This window comes from Plasmodium malariae (genome assembly GCF_900090045.1).
Source record: "Plasmodium malariae genome assembly, chromosome: 5".
In the NCBI taxonomy this organism is placed as follows: Eukaryota; Apicomplexa; class Aconoidasida; order Haemosporida; family Plasmodiidae; genus Plasmodium; species Plasmodium malariae.
The window spans coordinates 915242-936980 of record NC_041779.1 but is presented as its reverse complement, the minus strand read 5'-3'; the positions used below and the strand labels follow the sequence as shown (position 1 = coordinate 936980).

Genomic DNA, 21739 nt, shown 5'->3' with positions numbered 1-21739 from the left:
GGGTAAAATATATTATATATAATATATAATATATAAAATACATATATATATATATAGGGAAAAAAAAAAATATTGACTAAAAAAATATAACATACCATTTATTTTGGACGTTTCAAAAATGAAAGTTTCTGAACAGATTTATTGAAAAATAAAAAGTGACGTGCACGTATCAGGTAAAAAAAAAAAAAAAATAAAAAAAAATAAACCACCTTTTTTTTTTTTTTTTTCCTCATTGAAGGAATGATAATTTGTTTCTACTAATTTTCATTTCATTTCTTTTTACAAAAACAAATGATAAATTTTTTTCTGCTACTGAAGGAATGAATAAATAATATATATATATATATATATATATATATATAATTTACGTATATTTACGAATACTTAAGTATAATTTATGCATAGTTTTTGTGCATAATTTTGTTAAATTGCAGAGACCCCAACAACATTAGAACAAACTTTGGATTCAGGAATAAATTATAAAATTACTTAATAATATTTTATGCGCATGTTACTACTTAAAGGAAAAAAATAAAATTGCAAATTCTGAAAAATGATTATAAATTATAACAAAAATTTATTAGTAAAATGTTTCTTAAACAATTTAAGCAAATAAAATATTCTACTTTTTTAAATATAAAAAAAACAGGACAAAAAAGTAAAACTAAAACAAAAACCAAATAAACATTTAAAAATTTTAGTTGGTCTCTTTCTTTTTTCCTTTTCTTTAAGACATTAGATATAAATTACTGTTATTTAGAACGACCAGAATTATAATATACTACTCTAGTACTACTACTTGCTATTATATTTTACTTCTACAATACTGTACCCCAGTAACGACTATGTTTCGTTGTAGCATTAACACTACTAATAATTTTCTACTCCTAGTACTATAATTGCAAAGAGCAATTTGCCTTTTTAAGACTTGTACGTGTTATAAAATTAAGAATAAAATGCATTATTGTAAAATTACAAAATAAGAAAAATTATTTCTGTGGTATCTACAACGGCGTTAAAAGTGGGGAGATATAATATAACAAAAAAAAAAAATAAAACAATAGGGGAAATAATATAACAAAAAATTGTACAAATTTGTATAAAATTATTAACAAAGGATAAAAAAATAATGCAAAAAATAATATAGTACAAATTGGTAATGATGTTAAAAGGGTAAATACGTAAATTTTATTGCTTCTAAATGCGGTACGAATTTCAATTGGATTCAAAAAATTTGACTAGATTTAATGTATTTTAGGTTTATTTCATTATTTATACATACATGTATTATATATAACATATATGATGACGTAAATGTGAGATGAAAGAAAACAACAAAATTGGACAATAGTGCATAAAAAATAAAACAAAATATTATTATATATATATATATGTATATATTTACATATATATAATATATAAATAAAAATAAAAAAAATAATATTTTTACAAAAATTATCGTAGAATAACATTCTTTTACGAACTTGAAAAAAAAAAAAAAAAATGCCAGTAAAATTTTAAAAAGAAAATAATAAATAAGAATTATTCCTTAAAATATTTATTATATTGTATATATATATATATATAATAAAGTAATAAATATATCGAACAAATTTTTTATTTTTTCAAGTATATCTTAATTTTTATTGTTTTTCATTTTTCAAGAATTAAAAAAAAATAAAATTTAATTGAAAAAATCGTGTTATATATATATATAAAATCATTTTGTATTTTTTTTTTGAAATAACTTCTTATTATGATCTTATATTTTTTTTTTTCGACTCACTTTTTATAATTCGATAGTTTTAGTTTTAAATTTATATAATACTACTACTAGCATGTTATAGTTTATATAGGTTCAAGTTATTTTAATATATATTTTACCTTGTAATATATAATATATATGGCATTATGCTTATAGATATATATATATATATATATTTATATATATGTAATAATATTATAAAGTAAAATATATATTTTAAATAAATCCGACGAGACAGTAGTAAGTAAAACCGTGTGGAGTTTATTCATTTGTAATATTTATATAAGATGATTTAAGATTTAATAGGTTTTAATTAGAATACAAGCAAAGATTATAAAGTACACTTGATATTAATAAAAGCCTGATAGCTCCATATTTAATAGTAGTTTTTTATTTTATTTAATTTTTTTTTTTTCATGTTTCAAGGGATTTTAATTGCTGCGCATTTTTTGTAATATAATATAATAATTGAATGCATATTTTTATATATGTTATGTGCCTCCTATATATTACAATATTTTTGTGTTCTAGTCCTATCCCCCTTAAGTTTACCAATTTAGGATAAAAAATTTGCAAATAATAAAAATATGAATTTTTGCTGATCATCTTTTTCCATTAATTTTTATAAGTACGCTTTTGAATTCTAAGAAAAAAAAAAAAAAAAAGAAAAGATGTCAAGAAGATGGAATTTGAAAAATAATAACTCATCGACGAGGCCTATGAATTGGCTGATTCTTGTAATTAGTCTTGTGTTATTAGTAAGCACATAAGGAAAAAAACATACGCAGTGAAATGATAATAGTGCCTTATTGGAGGCGCGTTATGCAGTAGTAGATCGTGCCGTATGTGAGCGATGCCTCATATATATGTTATACATACATATAATATATATATGAATATTATTTATGCATGTACTGTGTGCATGATTTGAGTTATAAACACCCTTGTAGATTGTGTTTATACACTTATAATAAAACAACCTCGTTTTCTCCCACTCTATAGAACGATGTTCTCTCGTCCAACGGGAATATATACGTAGAAGCACGTAGACCCGCACAATCACAAAGGAAAAAGAAAGCAATAGCAAAGTCATTTGGGTTTTCTAAAAGAAGTATATATTCAAGAAATTTTCGTGCACCAGAAGAAGGTTATCCTTTACCTTTTGAGAATACGGAAGTACAAGATAGTGATGATAGAAATGCCAGTAGTACAGCTGTGCCACCTAAAAAAGTTGAGGAGGAAGTTAATGTAGAAGAGAAGGAAGAACCCACTGATGATACAGAAGATTTAGAAGATGAAGTAGAGGAAGAAGTAGAAGAAGAAGAAGAAGAAGGAGTTGAAAAAGTACCATATGGTACATCGTTATTAAAAGATATAAGTATTCCTTTATATGAAAAAGAAAGACAAAGGAAAGAAAGAAAAGAACAATATGAGAGAAAACGTGAAGAAATTGATAAGTTTAATGAAAAAAGAGAAGAATTATTTGGTAATATATTATTTGGTGAGAATGTAAGACGAGAGAATAAACCACCATTCAATTTAGAAATGAAAAAATATTTCGATAATTTATTAAGTTATAATGGAAGAGAAGAAACATTGAAACCATTTAATGACATTATTGAAGATTATAATAAAATCCATAATATTCTATATGAGGTACGATCATGTCAAAGATATTATTTTTATATTATTTTGAATGAAATATGGAAAAATTTTAATACCTTAGCAACAAATTTAAAAATGATTTCAAAGAAAAAAACAGATGCATGGAATGATTGTGTTAAAAATTTATCTAAAGATGTAGATAGTTTACAAAAAATGACAGAAGCTGATTTTACGAATTATGTTATTAATAGTGGTTTTCCATATGATGAAGATACGTTTGTTAAATATTTGAATAGTAAAGCAGATGCGTGGATAGCAGCATTTGAATTAAATAAAATAAAATGGATTAAAATTCTTACATACAAAGTGAATGTTTGTAGATATTCAAAAAAAAGAGTTGATAGAGATTTATATGAAGAAAATATGAAAACACATGAATATTATGCTGCCTTACCTCCTGTAACAAAGTATGATGTTTTAAGAGGTATTCAAAAAGAAAGCATATTAAATAGACAAAAAATAGGAAATCAAAGATTAGAAAAACAACTATTAAAAAGAGATATGCAACAGAAGAAATGGGAAGAAAAAAAAGATGAAGCCCATGAAAAATGGGTAAAGAATAGAATTGAATATGAAAGAATTATGAGAGAACGCTTAAATGAGCATAACAGAAGGGGAGTAGGAATGTTAAAGGATTTATATGATAGTAATTTAGGTGAGGAAGAAGAAGAGGAAGAGGAGGAGGAGGAGGAGGAGGAAGAGGAAGAGGAGCAAGAGAAAGAGGAGGAGCAAGAGAAAGAGGAGGAGCAAGAGAAAGAGGAGGAACAAGAGAAAGAGGAGGAACAAGAGGATAAAGAAACCGAAATGGAAGATGGACATGTTGAATTAACAAAAGAAGAAGAAGAACTGGAAGAGGAACAAGAACAAGAGGGTGATGATACTCCGGGGGAAATGGGTGATTTAAAAAAGTCAGGACAAGAAAGAGCATTTAAAGAAAGGTTGTTCCGAGAATGGTTAGAAAATAGAACCGCAGACCTTGAAAAGAAGGAACATGAAAAATTAAATGAGGAAATTCAAGTTAAAGAAAAAATTATGAAAAGAAAACAATTAGCTAATAAAATAGCAGCTATAAATAGTAAAGAAAGAAAAGAACGCGAGAAAGAATTAATAAGAGAGATAAACAAAAATACAACAGGATATAGAAAGCATAATATACCACAACGAAAGAAAAATAAATTAATAGTCATACCATATCCAGAAGATCCAGCAGAAAAATTAGAAACAGTAGATAAATTAAAAAAAGAAAGTACAAAACTAGATAAGTTATATAGAAAAAGATTAGATCGTGAAAGATTAAACAGAATGAAAGAAGCAAATAAAAAATTATCTTATTTAAAACCCAAGGAAATATATTCAAAAAAAATAAGCTATCCCGTAACTTCACCCGTGGTAGAGGCATAAAGTAGTGATTGCAGCTGTGGTAGCAGTAGCAACTAGTACTTACTGAAGTGTATAATCCTATAATAATAATAACCCCAAACAGTTAGAACACAAAATATAATAAAAGGGGTACAAAAAAAAAAAAAAGAAAATTCAAACACAATGACAAAAAAAGAACAGCGAGAAGGCGGCGGATAATAAGAGGTTACACAGAACGATTTGAAAAATGATGAACAGCAATGTTATTTCAAGAAAGAAGTATAACTGTTTCTTCCATTAATTACAAAAAGAGGTGATGAATCAATAATCGAATAAACGAATAACTGAGTGAAGGATAGAATACAATTGTTATTTCCGTATATTTCTACGATACAACACCACCCGTAAGAATGGCGATAACGGGAAAAAAGGTTCATTTGACATAGGGTGTATATTAAGTGCAGTGTATTATGGCTTGTGGAATAAGAAAATGTGGTAGTATATAGAGTACTACGTGTGTGTATATATATATTACTTGTAAATAATTTTTTTTTTTTTTTTATTGAGAAAAAAGCGTGGATACAAATTTTAGAAGGACATGATTTTCATATATTTGAGGAAATATTACTATTATATAAATAATTTTTCATTTTTTAATTTTTTAACCTTTTAACTTTTTAACCTCTTAGCTTTTTTTTTAACCTTTTAATCTTTTACCGTTATATGTAGTTTTTGAGCTTTTTACATTTTTGCACTTTGATATTTTTATACGTTTGTATTTAAATCTCGTTTATTTTTATCTGTTAAACAAAAATCGTCTTGGTGCATGTGCTCTATGTATATATATATATATATATATATATGTATATGTATATATATATATGTATATGTATATATACAAAATAAAATGTTTTGTAGTTGTGTACTGCTGTGCTATATTATTTACTCATATATATATTTTTTTATTTTTTTGTTATATTTATGTATACATAATATATATATTTTATGTATATTTTTTAATTAGCTAAAAGACTTTCAACTGTGTCAGTAAACTTATTCCAATCTTAATAATATAGTAGTCATAATATATTGTAAAAACTCAATTCGGGAAAAAAAAAAATACATCCATATGGCACTGCAAAAATTGGTATATAATTATATATACATATGCATATATATATATATATATATATATATAAAATACATTTATGCAATAATTAAACCTGTAAACTTCAAATTGAATGAAGGAAAAATATGAACTGTTCATAATTAAAAAATTATTATATCCAGTTTATAAAAATTTTATAACATGTACATAAATTTATATATTTTTTTGTATGACTTATGCATAAATGGTTGTCTCATTTTATTTTATTAAAAGGTGCCCAAAAAAAAAAATCATACAGAATTGATCAAAACTGATACAACATAATTTATTTTAAATAAATATACATATACATAGTGAACATATATAATAATAATATGTATAATTGATATTAATGAACTAATATTGAATAATGTAAACAAATATAAAAAAAAAATTTAAAGGGACCCTATCCCTGTTATTTGGTATTTTGTATTTGGTATTTGGTATTTGCACACAGTGGTCGTATTAGTTTGTTGACTAGTGAAAACCGAGAGCTTGTTTCCCTGGGACTTGAACCAGTTTCCGTCAAATCGTCATTATAAGGAAACTTAACCACTGCAATGAGAGCCGCGTAAAAAATTTTTATACTTTTTTTTTTTTGTTTTCTTTTTTGCGTTATTTTTTTGCGTTATATATATATATATGCTCTATATTCATCCGGAAAAAAACGAAAAAAAAAATAAAAATATACCCAATGCATTAATTATTAATGTATATATATATATATATATATATATATATATATATATATATATATATATATAAAATAACATTAAATTGTATAATATTCAAATAATTACATGAATAATATAAATGTTCTTAAGCATATAATATTTTATGTAAAAGTTTTATAAAAAATTATGAACATTAATAATTTTTATATTTTATATCGCCTGACCTGCCCATAATTTTGCTGCATTTTTTCATCCTTTAATTATTTCATTTTAATCGAAAAACGTAAGTGATGGTTATTACATTTTTCAATTAGAACAAAATGAAATTATAAAATATTCTTATTATTTATTACATATAAGGAAAAATATACTTAATTCATTCATAATTGGAAATTAAAAAAAAATGGTGTGTCCCTACTCCAATTTAACTTGCTGTGTATCCAGACGTTAACTTTATTAACAAGAGTTTGGGATCCGAGGAACTCGAATACTCAACAGTTACTCTCAAAAATTAATATCCATAACCACTTTGGAAAAGAAGGCAAGAAAATTATCTTGATATGGTAATTATACTCAAAATTTTTTTTTTTTTTTTTTTCATATATATGCCAAACTTTTCACCTCTTCATTCACAAGCATAAAAAACACTTTAATGCAAATAATTACTTGAACATGTGTATGTACTCAAAATACATAAAAGGAATAGTAATTAAATGTAAAATGTGCACGTTCATAAATAAAAACTTTTTAAGGAATTATTTTTATATAAAATTATGAACAGTACATATATTTTTGTTATAAAGTGCCTGTCTTATTCATAATGCTGTAATATTGTTACTTTCCTTTTTTTTTTTTTTTTTTATTTGCTTGCTAATATATATTTTTTTTATTCTTTTTATACAAGAATCATATATTACGTTTCCTTTATTATAAGTTTATGAATATCTTAATGCATAGTATTTTTAAAAATTTGTACTATGAACATATATTATCATTAAACATATATTTCTTAATACAAAAATAAATATATGGGGCGAAACATATATAAGAATATATATATGTAATAGCACTAGTTTTTATATATATATGAAATAAATAGTGCTAATGGAGATGATATATTATTATCTACATTTATATGTTATTTCCTAATTCATACACTTTTTTAAACTAGAGAGAGTATTTAGTTTATGTATTATATACTGTATTTTTTTTTTTTCTGTTGCATTAATAAAAAAGAAAAGTATAATTATGCGTAATATTAACATCCTAGTTTATCCTTGATATATATGCAGCTCATCTATGCAGTAACAATAGCTTACAGAGCAGTTCCATTCTTAAATTGTTTCGTCGGACTAAGAAAATTGGTCTTCTTGAATACATACATATATATAAATATATTCATATAAATATATTCATATAAATATATTCATATAAATATATATATACATATATATATACATATATATATACTATAAAAGAACAAAAAAGTATGTACAAAATTTAAATAATATACATGTTTCTTTACTGTATATTTCAACAGTGCATATAAAATATATTCCTATATTAGGGAAACACGTATAACAACCCTAGTTCATATTTCCTCAAATGAAAATTTCTCGTAATATTTTCATAAATGCTCGAGAAGCACTGAAGGCTATTTATTTTTCTTATTTTTCTTTATTTGTTCGCAATACTGTGAGAGCTATGCAGTTATAGCAATATGTTTTTATTGTAATATTCGATACAATCTTCTTCCTCTATTTAGCAAAATATATCTTAAAAATGATACATATTCTTATTATCTGTTGTAGTAATGGTATAGATGAATGAGGCTACAAAAAAATCAAAAAAAGCTTCCAAATATTTTACGGTAAAAATTGAAAACTATGAAATTCTTATCATTTCTTTTGTTCTATGCTTTATATTTTTAAAGAAAATTTTACATGTGAATGATTAAAAACTTTCGTTCAACCTTGTACTGTTTCTTTTTTTTTTTTTAGTGACAATATGTATATTTTATAAATCAATTCCCGAAAAAAAAAAAATATATTGTTATGTACACTAACATTTTTCTACAGCACAACGTACTCCTAAGCATAAGCAGCAAAAACTATATTATGTAAATATGTTAAATAAACTAGCTGTACGAAATTATATCTTTAAACTCTAAATCACTTTATCACCTGACATGTACAGGTTAATATTTAATTTTTCTATAAACCTACTTTCGGTAAGGTATTTCCGCCTTTAGTAGAAAATATTTTGTTATATAAAAACATTTATGCTCATATACTTCGTGTTCAACATTGATTTGGTAACTCGAACAGATATACAATAATAGAAAAAAATTTCGTCGATACATAATAAAAACTTATATTTTCCTTTAATATTCTCAATGAAATTAATATTCCTTTTTTTTTTTTTTTTTTTTTTTTTCAATGTTTTAAGAAGAAAATTAAAGTTAAGTTAACAAAATAATATTACCTGTTCAAGAAAAATAAGATAGAACAAAAATATCGATAATCTCTTTTCTCTAACTTTATTGTAAATTCACGAAGAAAAAAATGTTCTATAATTATTCATTTTCATGAATGAGCAATTTAATTTTGAATTTATATCTATTCCAGCAACTATCAGAACATCAATTTTTTTTTTTTTTTTTTTTTAATGTTTATGTAACAGTGAAATATTACGGAAATATAAAGAAAAAAAAAAATAATAAGTACAGTTACAATAATAGTATTATTTTCTTGTTGTTCCTAGCGCATTGGCTAAGCATGCTGACTTTAAAACTAAGTGTCTAAGGTTACTATCTGTGTGTCTACAAACCCTTACGACAAAACTAACATCCGGATTTATAGCAAAAGCAGATTGGGGTAGGGGGCGCACCACTCTTTTTTTTGACATTTTAAATATCTCAAAGTTTTGTTCATTTATTCATATCTAACAAATTGTATCAAATACTATCAAATTCGTTTAATTTATATGAAATGCCAGATAAAAAATAAATTAACAGTGTATGTGTCTTTACAAATTTTATGAAAAATAAAAAATTGTAAGAATGCATAATATTATAATTATGCACAAGTCAGGCAAATTGAGATATAAAAATATTTACTGTTCATAATTTTTCATAAAACTTGTAGATAAAACGTTTTGTGTTTAAGAAAATCCTCATTTTTCAAAAAACATTTTTTAATATTATACATTTTAATATAACTTAATTTTATATATGTACACACTGTAGAGGGTATATTTTTAATTTTTTTTTTTTTTTTTTTATGTATGTATACTTTTATCAAATCAAAAAAAAAAAAAAAAAAAAAAAAAAAAAAAAATTGAGTATAATTATAATTATACAGAATAATTTTAAGCGACTCGTACACCAGTGGTTAGGCGTGTTGATTAGGAAGTGATAGTAACTGGTTCAAGTCCCGGGGTATCAGGCGTTCACAAGTCAACATACTAATATGAATCACTGCGAGGGAGTACTTGGGATGGAGTCGATCAAATTTTTTTATATCTTTTTTACATTAGCAATGTCAATGTAATAATATTTACTTATTATAATTGTATGTTCACTATGTATATGTATTAAAATAAAAATAATTTAATCTCAGCTGTGTATGATTTTTATTGGATACATTTAAAAAAAAAAATATATAATATAACCAGTGTCGCATGCGTCAGGTAATATTAAATATAAATTTATGTACACATCATAAATTTCTTTAAATTTAATATTTTTTTTAATTTTTTATGTTCATACATATATTTCGTTTAATTCGTTTGATTTTTTCTTATTTTATTTATATAAATATATTCAAACATGTATTACAGTGTCATATTTTGTTGTTTTCCCTTGTACAAACGAAAGAAAAATGTTTTGCCTATATAAGAAAATAAAAAATCATGAATATAAGCACAGCGACAAAATAATTTTCTTTTCCTTCCTAGAGAAGTTACTGAAGATGTTGAATTTGGAACTACTTGTCGAAAATTTGAATCAATGGGCCTTGAAAGTCATACAACAATGTTAACACTTGGATCCTCTATATAAAGTTAGATTGAGGTAATAGGAACCCACCAAATTTTTTTTTTTCTTAATAAATTTCATCAAATATATGAAATAACTTAATATTATGTTTCTCTTTATACTTGTCAAATATATTTAAAAAAAAAAAAAATAAATAAATACCATTAAAAATGATTAGTTGCATTAAGCACTATTAAAAAAATACCCAAATTCTTAAACCGGTTTTTGCAATTTTGAAAAATAAAAATAAAATGTTCCTCCATGTTATGAACAAGTCATGTAATTAGTGGTGCTACAAGTAGTTATCCCTAAGGAACCATTAAGGAAAATACTGAATGTGTTAATTTTATCTATTTATGAATTTTAATTTTATTCGTCCATTAAATTTTATGTAAATAGAAGTTAACTATACATACAGATCGATAATTATTGAAACACTGATTTTTTTTTTTTTTTTTTTTCATTCTTTTTCATTTATGTGCACATGGAAAAAATATAGGAGGAAATAACGGTAAGTATATATGAGTTAAAAAGTGGCAAGTATATATGAGTTATAAAATGGCAAGTATATATGAGTTATAAAGTGGCAAGTATATATGAGTTATAAAGTGGCAAGTATATATGAGTTATAAAGTGGCAAGTATATATGAGTTATAAAGTGGCAAGTATATATGAGTTATAAAGTGGCAAGTATATATGAGTTATAAAGTGGCAAGTATATATGAGTTAAAATGGGGAGAATACAAAAGTGAAAAAGGGGTCTTATAAAAATGTAAAAAAATTTCGATCTTATTAATGCAAAACATAGAATCCTTATATAAGTAAAGAATTATAAGTATAAATGGAATGAAAATAATATTTATTTGTACTACAATGGTTTGATGCTAAGTATGTTAACTTCCGATATGGGGGGTCTTATATTTGAATACTATTGTATCCGACTCCTCCTGACAATGTTAGCATGCACATGCTCTTATAATAATAAGATTGAGGTAAGTGCACATTGAATTAATTTTTCACATTCTTTTATATTAGAATGAAATACTTTGAATGGTAATATGAAATGCTTTAACTCTTCATACTTAATGCATATATATATGTATTACAGAAAAAGAATAATATAAAGTTGTATCGTATTGTTAATAAACATTTATGAAATAAACTATATTAATAATATAATTTAAAATTTTATAAAAAAAAAAAAAAAAATACAGAAAATTTGTGCGCACATCAGGGAATTGTTACTATAAGTGTAAGCACTTCGGATGAACCATAGAAAATTTTTATATTTTATTTAAATTTTATTCATGCATATTCTTACTCATCGCCAAATAAATTATATATATATTTTTATGTTTATATTTATTTATTTTTGTATAGTTAATGAAATATAATATTTTTTTTTCTTGCCTTCTCTACAGGAATAGTATATATATATATATATATATACATATACATACAGCACTATAAAAGCTTTTCGTGCATATATAAAGCAAATTATCTTTTTAAGTACATAGAAAAAAATTAACGAATAAACAAAGGGGGACATTACATCAGTAAAAATTATATAAAAATAAATATGAAAAAATAGAAATAGGTAAAAAAGAGTTTATGTGTAATATTATGCTTGATTGATTATTCCTGAATAATACTTAATATTTTGCTTTCTCATTTATAATATCCCACTTAACAACATTACAGAAATTTTATTTATTTTATTATAAATATATTCTACATGTACTTGTTTTCCTTTTTAATTTTATTATATAATTTTTTACCTTATTTTCATAATGAACAAAATATTTGCACTATGTAGCTTATTACTGTAAACACTATTATGAAATACCATTTTCGATATAGTAAAAATTGATACAGCTAATTCATCATTTTAGGAAAAATTTGAATATTTACCTGTACAAGTCGGGCAAATTTTGAGTTACTGTATTTAGTGGAGTACTAAATTTTTTGTAATATGTTCATTTTTAATATATTTTGAAAGAATGTTTGCATTTTATTGTAGTATGTATTCTATGGTATTATAGTCCAATAATAAGATTATTCGCAATGAAATACTCATACAACATAATATACTACTGTTATGAACAAATCATAAAGGAAAAGAAATTATATATATGTCATAAGTATAATACAATTAAATAATTATTTCTATTGAGGTATAGGAAAACTACATGTATGTATTCACTTCAAAATTTCAGAATGACTTACATTTCCTGTGTTTTAGAAAATTACCAATATTTATTATGAGAAATATTCATACAAAATAAACCTGCTGGAGTTCGTAAATAAATACATGCATATGTATACACACACACACACACACATGCATATATATATATATGCATAATAATTGGTAATATGTCTATAATACTGATTTGTAATGAGTACTGAAAAATTGTTTAATAGCCAATTAACATATTATGCACATAGAAAAGGGAATTTCCAGTAAGAATCTAGAAGTAGTGAATAACATTACATGAAAAAGAGTGTAATATATTACATGAGTATTTACTCACAGTAAAAAAAAAAAAAAAAAAAAAAAAATTAAATAAATAACCCATTTAATTCATATTATTATTAACAGGTCAGGTATTTTCTTATAATACAATGTTATAATAATCTAAAATAATATTTATCATTAATGTACACAATTTAATAAGCATAAAAAGAAAATTATAAATCTCAACATAATAATTAAAGAAGCAAATTTATTTAAAGACACTAATAAAATTGATAATTCCTATATTTAAAAAAAATAAGAACTATACATTAAAAAAAGTATAAGGGTTAAAATTTGTATTGCCAAAGTAGAAAATTTTCAGTTATGAAAAGCATTTCGCCCATTTAACAGTATGCACTGTATCTATTTTACTCCTGATACGATTTCTTGTATTTAAATAAATAAAAATATATAAATATAGATAAATAAATAAATATATATATATATATATATATACAACTCATTTATGTTTGGAAAAAAAAAAATTAGAAATACTTTAGATTAATTTTATAAGTTTATTAAAAAATAAAAATTTGTATAATAACATGAAAAGACGGATGTATATAATAGCATTTGGTTTTACATTTATAATATATAAAAATTATTTTACGAATGTGAAAATAATGCGGATAAAATAGAAACAAATATTTTAAATTGTACAAAATTATACACAATTAGTAATGAACAATTATAAAATATTTAACAAATAAAAAGTACATTAAAAAAGGTTTGACAACAAAATAAATAAATAAATAATTACCAAATTTTTAATTTATTTATGCAAAATTGAACATATCTCATATATCTTTTAAGATAACGCTTGTTCATTAACATGTATAAGACATTTCGTATAACACTAATGATATTAAAAATAATAAGAGGCGATTCCTACAATAATCTTTTTTTTTTTGTCGGTGAATATATATATATATACATATATTGAGAAACGTCCATTTTTCCTTTATTTCAATACTACAGAATATATATGTTCCTTTCGATTATTTACAAACTAACGTACTACTATAACTTCTTTTCTGGTTAGTAAAAAATATGCACATATTTGTTTAATATATACATAACATAATAGCACTTATTCACACTTCATATAAGTGTATGTATTTATGTATGTATGTATATATATATAATATGTGCGAAGGTCGTAACATGTAGCATTTCTCACTAGCTACCTTTTATTTGCCTGTCCCTTAACTGCGGGGGTCCTGTTCTCTCTTTTGCATCATTTTCGCATCATTTTTGCTTCATTTTCGCATCATTTTCGCATCATTTTCGCATCATTTTCGCATCATTTTCGCTTCAGTTTCTTTTTCTTTTTTTTTTTTTTTGACTATTTCAACCCCTTATGATGATGTATAATCCATTACTTTTTTTTTTTAAAAGTTTAGAACATTTGTGTTTATCTCCTTCAATAACCAATTTCCATATATTCTTATTGAGCTTAATAAAAGAGGGAAATTTTAAATACGATATTAAAGATAACTTCATTAAAATAATAAAACGACACCTAGAAGAATATTCCATTCCTTTTAAATTCAAAATAAGTTTTTTATTACAGTGCGACGAGTAAAAATCGCGTTCATCCTTGGGTAGTTTATTTTTAGACCATTTTGCATATTCCTTTGCTAATTTATGCATCATATCAACATAAAGTGACCTCAGATACTCACTGTAATGTTAAAAAATAATATAAGCCTTTTTCTTACTTATGTAATTTGTAAAACATTTTCTCAGTTTTTGATCTAACTCCTTTTTTGATAATTTGTTTGCTAAATCGGATTCCTTACATCCGAAAGGCAAATTAGGTCTATTTTGAGTTACAAGTGGATGATTTGAAAGTGCCTTCAAAACATTTTTTTTTTCTGCATCATCATTTTTTATTCCTTGTGATACATAATTTAATATTCTGGAGGATCCACGCTTACTTAAGTGGAACTCTCATATTAAGTTATCTTGTTATAAAGACACAGAATTCTACAAAAAAAAAAAAAAAATAATAATAATAAAATATGTATATATGTATACATATATATACAGACTTACTACGTTTATCATTTTAGCGTATTAAACAAAGAATCTACAGTTAAGCACTTTTTACGTGTAAAAATTTTCCTACTGATAACAGGGTATTCAAAAAAATAAATAGGGCGATGGTAAATCCGGATAAACCAATCTTTTTTAAATCATTGTTCGTAATCATATTTTTCTCAAAATGGGGAGAATATAAGTTTAATAAATAATAATCAGTTAATAATTTTAAAATTAATTTATTAATTACGGAAAATTCTAATTCTGAACAATTTATTAATTCGTTAAAAGTTAAAAAGTTAGATAAACTATTTGTTAAAATTTTAAATAGAAAAAAAATATAATTCGGTACTCAATATACAAATATAACTAAAAAAAAAAAATTCCTTATATTTTATTCACAAGTCAGGTAATTTAAAATAAAAATGCATGAACTGTTCAGGCGTTTTCGGCAGAATGTTTCCTTCCTAATTTTTTTATTATATGAATGTCATGCTATATCTTTTATTTATTAAATTCTGTATATACTAGTTTTGCGTATATATATATATATATGTATATGTATATTTTTTTTTTTTAGATGTATGCTTAAATATAAATTAAGAAATATGGTGAGAATATAAAAGTTCAACTGGTTGGTTTGGAAAAATTGAAATCACGAGCATACAAAGAAAAACAAAAAAAAAAAACATGCTAATAATATATAAGGAAAATTTTGTAATTTTTGTTACAATAAAATATCATTTTATTATTTATTATTTTTTTTTCAATAGATATGGAAGTTACCTTTTTAAATGGTAGTGTTACCAATTCGAATTTCAAGGAATGAAATACTTAATTACAAGGTTAATACAGATCATCAGTAATAGTCAAATTATTTTTTTACTAATTTACGATATATGGTAGCATTATATATTTGGAATACTGTAGTTCTTTTTTTTTTTTTCAAATGGAAATGGATTTATATATAATATTATATAAATATTACATGTAATCAAAGGTATAAAAAATTACTCTATCTTTTGTAATAATTTCATTTAAACAATAATCTAGTCTATATACAAAATATTTGAAAATTGAAGAATACATATATGTATATGTATATATGTATATGTATATATGTATATGTATATATGTATATATGTATATGTATATATGTATATGTATATATGTATACATGTATATATATAGATGGATAGATATATCATTAACTATTCAGGACATTTGTACACAAAATTAACTCCTATGTACTTACAATATTTTTTAATAAACGTTGTTACATTACGCCCTTTTTATACATGAACATTCATATTTATTTTTATTTATTTTTTTTTATATATAGTAGCTATAATGTTTTTTTTTTTCTGAAATTATCACAATAGAATATATGTATATGTGTATATATATATATATATATATATATACTTTCTTTTTTTTTTTTTAATGTAACTATCAGAGAATATGAAAGGGAAAATGAAAGAGAGAGATAGAGAGAGATAGATAGAGAGAGAGTAAATTAAAATAAATTACGGACCGTATATGCATACGTGAAAAATTATGAGAATAATACGAATGAACATAATATTTTACAAGTCGACACTAGGTGCAGTGAAAGTCAATCAATAATTATGAATTTTTACCGTCAACTTTGCTAATTTTAAGGGGATTATTGATTCCTTTTAATCAATTTGTAGAATTACCATCAGTAGAATGTAGTATTCTTAGGGATATCATAAAATTACACTATATTGTTTTCATCATTTTTTCTTATCATTAAATAATAGGATATATATATATATATATAATATGCTTTTTATGTTATTTTATTATTTTCTACTTATTTTGTTTTTTGTTAAATAAAATATATATTTTTTTAAATTAATGCAATAATCTAAAAATTATAGTTATATGTGATGCACATATTTTTGAAAAAATACATGCAAATCCTACTTAAATTTTTGCTTATGTTAATATATTATGAAAATTATATATAATCCATTATTTACACTGCCAAATGGTAATGTGTAATTTTGCTTAAAAATATTGTTCATTTTTTCTTTTTTTTTTTTTACAATTATTTATTTACATTTATTTTTTTGCATATATTTTTTTGCATTTATTTTTTTGCATTTATTTTTTTGCTTTTATTTATTTGCATTTATTTATTTGCATTTATTTTTTTATGTTTATTTTTTGTTATAATTAATCTGATATAATGAAAATACCTAATTAAATTACTCATATATTAATGAGTAAAATTTAACATTTTTTGCTTTTCCTTTGAACATATATAAATATTATATATTTTTATCTCCATTCATTTTTAATTTACTATTCTTAGATTAATTAAAAAAAAATAAAACATTATACAATTGAAATTCAATAAATCAGTAAATATGAATTGAATGTCTTAATAAATATAAAAAAAGAGAGAAAAAAAAAAAAAAAAAAAAATAGTATTATTCGCTATATTATAAGCAAATATATGTATTATATATATACATAATTAACCAAAAAATGCGTATGCTCCTACCCTTTAACCTGGTTTCCTGCTAATACAAATGATAAAACGTTGTTTTGCAAATTTAGAGACCATTTTTTTTCGAAGCTGCTGTCCTAATGTCCATAGTTAACATTCCTTAGGTGCCGTGCAAGGAACAGCAAGAGAAAAAAAAGAAAGTCCATTGTAATATTATACTTATAATTTTTTCTATTTATTCCTTTACTTGTGAATATATAAATATATTTAAAAAAAAAAAAAAAAAAAAAAAAGACTTATTTAGACTTTATTAATAATTCGAAAATGTTGTACATACGTAAAATATAAATTAAAATCAAAGTACTTCAATGAAATATGTTATATGAATGTACATACAAAAAATCACTTTTTAAGGAAGCATTTTTATGAAATATTATGAACTGTTAATGCATTTATCTTCCAAATTGCCTGACTTGTGCATATAAAGTTCTTGCATATATATTCTTGTTCTTAATTTTTCTTAATTGAATAAAAATTTATATACGTTGTTCTATCTAGTGAAGTATCTTATAAAGTATGTTCTCACATATATAGTAATCTTCATTTTGAAAATATAAGGAATGTTTCATTAAAGGATTGTCCATTAAGAACATTAAAAACATTACTTGAAATTAGCTATTTCTTACTTACACCTTTAAGGAGTTAATTAAAATTTTCGTTAGCTGTAGGGATGTAATATAAAATATTATATATATCATTTCACAAAATTCAATAATGATGTTGTGCATTATATAGCACTAGAAATGTTATTGCTTTATCTAATCATAGCACTGTTTAAATATTTGTAATTCTACATATATGCATATATATATATATATATATATATGTACGTACATGTACATGTTGTACATATTATATGTACGAGGAAAATGCAACTTGAGATCATATTAACTTCGTTAACTCGAGTATATATAAACCGAAAAATAGTTATTGCCATGGGAAAGAAAAGCAAAAAAAAGAAAGCTTCCTTAAAGTTAATTTTACAAGTCCATTAAAAAATAAATAATTTATATCATTAAAAGGAGCGATATAGAGCGAATATGTTGTAAATAACAATATTTATCATTTCATATATATATATATATATATATATAATGATATATTATATTACGAATATGAAAATAATGAGGACAAATAACAAACAAAAATTTAAAATAATACAAACTTTTGAACAAATAATATACAATAACATAATTTAATAAATGAAAAAATAAATTAAAAAAGACAATATAAAAAAAAAAAAAAAAAAAGAATTTTTTAATTTTCAAGTATTTCGTATAACAATAACGATGATGATAATAGGAACAGAAAACTCTTACAATCATTATTTTTTATGTTAGTAATTACATAAGGGCGAAAAATCATTCTGCCTTTATTTCATGTACTACGAGTATATATTCCTCTCAATTACTTATTAACGGACGTACTACTATTTTCCGGTTAATACAGAATACACATGAACTTATATATATAATATATGATTATGCACACATACATATAAGTGTGTATGGAGGTAAAATTTGTTTGAGGCTTCACCGCTGACTGCTATTCTTTTTTTTTTTTTTTTTGCCTGATGTTGCCTTAAATGCAATTCCCTTTTTCACTATTTGAGCCACTTGTTTTTTTTTTTTTTTTTTTTTTGCTCATTTTAGGGCAACATGCCCTTCCCCTTTTTTTGTTTTATTATGCTACATAATTATTTACTCTCTCTTCTAATAATTTAGTCCATTTTTCTTCATATTTCTTAATAACAGTATCCCATATTTTGTCAAAATTATCCAAGAATTCTAAAAGATGATATTTAGTTCTTATAAATTTCGTCATGAGATAAAAAAAACTCCACCTAGATATATTTTGCATTTCTGATAAACATTCCAATAGATATAATTTACATTCTTCCCATAATACCTCAAAATAATCATTAGGTATATGTTTTTCTTGAGACCATTTGATTAACAATGTCTTTATATTACATAACATATTTAAAAAACATGTCCTTTTATTTTGAAAGTAATAATGATAAAAGAAATAACCTTCACTCTTTTTTGGAAAATACGAACATCTTTCAGCTAAATTTTTTACCTCCTCTATTGATAAATTTTTCGAAATATCTTCGTTCGTACATCCGAATGGTAGATTATATGTTGGTTCAGATAAACTTGTTTTTAATTCATTCATAATTTCATTATGTTCACTTTCATTTTCGTCATCTTTATTTTCTCCATTTTCATTTTCGTCATCTTTATTTTCTCCATTGTTATTTTCGTCAACTTTATTTTCTCCATTGTTATTTTCGTCAACTTTATTTTCTCCATTTTTACTTTCTTCATTCTGAGTAATATCAGCTAAATTTCTTGGGCATCCCCAAACATGTAACTGTAACTCTGTCAATGCATTTTCTTTAGATAAACAAATAGTATTCTACCAAAAAAAAATAAAAACAAAAAATTATATGTATGCATGTGTATATATATTCATGTATATATATAGTGTGTACTGATTAATAATCTTATTATTTTAGCATGTCAAACAACGCATTATTTATAGTTAAAAACGCTTTTTAGGGTATACAAATTTTCCTACTAATAATACATTATTTAACACTACATTTAGAAGAACAAACAAACAGGAGATGCTAAATCCGAACAAGTAAAACCTTTTTAAACAACTCTTTGCAAGCATATTTTCCTCAAAATGTGCAGAATATAAGTTTGATTTATAATAATCAGTTGATAATTTTAATATTAATTTTTTAATTACGGAAATTTCTAACGCAGAATAATTTATTAATTAGTTAATGGTTAAAATGGTATATTAACTATTTGTTACACTTTTATGGGGAAAAAATATATAAGTACGTTGTTCTTACTATAAAACTAAAAAAAAAAAAAAAAAAAAAAAAAAAAAAAAAAAAGCCTTATATTATTCACAAGTCAGATAATTTTTAATATAAATGCATGAACTATTCAGGTGTTTTCATCATAATGTTTCCTTGTCCATTTTCTTATAACATGAATATCATGTTATATATTCGTTAAATTCTACATATATTAGTATTGAGTATACATATGCACACTTAAGCAAAGGTTGAATAATTGTCGTAATATCGGCATATGTTTTATACATATACATAAACATATACATGTATATATAACATGTACATTCATGTGCATATACATTCATGTGCATATACATGCATGTGCATATACATTCATGTGCATATACATACATATGCATATACATACATATGCATATACATACATATGCATACATGTACATATATATGTGTTATTTTTTCATATTTTTTTTATCTGTAAGCTAAAATATAAATTAAGAAGTAATGGAGAGGATGTGAAAGTTCAACTGGTTAGTATGAAAAAGTATAATTGGAAAACATGCAAGAAATAAAATGGTAATCATATATAAGTAAAAAATTTTTAGTTTAATTACAGTAACATGATAATTTTTCATTTATTATTTCTTTCATGAAGGCTATGGATGTTACCTTTATAAATGGTAATTTTGCCTATTTGAATTTCAAAGGCTGAAATAGATATTGACAAGGTTAATATATTAATATGCTAATATGCAGATCATTTGTATTGACAAATTGTTCTTTTTCTAATATACTATATATATGTTAGTGTTAAATATTTTGAATACTGTAGTTCTTTTTTTTTCAAAAAGTAAATAATTTATAAATAATACATATATATATTATATGTATATATTAATTGTATATATTAAATGTATATATTAATCGTATATATTAATTGTATAGATTAATTGTATATATTAATTGTATATATTATATGCATATATTAAATGTATATATTAAATGTATATATTAATTGTATATATTATATGTATATATTATATATATATATTAAATGTATATATTAAATGTATATATTAAATGTATATATTATATGTATATATTATATGTATATATTAAATGTATATATTAATTGTATATACTATATATATTCAATA

At 23.0% G+C, this 21739-nt stretch overlaps 2 protein-coding genes across 2 annotated transcripts; one reads left to right on the top strand and one right to left on the bottom strand.

Moving 5' to 3' along the window:
- Positions 1 to 2436: 2436 nt before the first annotated feature.
- PmUG01_05027600 (uncharacterized protein) lies at positions 2437 to 4831 on the top strand (the record flags this gene model as incomplete). Its single annotated transcript, XM_029003481.1, has 2 exons — positions 2437 to 2523; positions 2768 to 4831. 2 exons carry the CDS (start codon positions 2437 to 2439, stop codon positions 4829 to 4831), a joined length of 2151 nt encoding a protein of 716 aa, XP_028860422.1.
- Positions 4832 to 19429: 14598 nt separating this feature from the next.
- On the bottom strand, positions 19430 to 20428 carry PmUG01_05027500 (RAD protein; the record flags this gene model as incomplete). Its single annotated transcript, XM_029003480.1, has 2 exons — positions 19430 to 20167; positions 20354 to 20428. 2 exons carry the CDS (start codon positions 20426 to 20428, stop codon positions 19430 to 19432), a joined length of 813 nt encoding a protein of 270 aa, XP_028860421.1.
- Positions 20429 to 21739: the final 1311 nt, after the last annotated feature.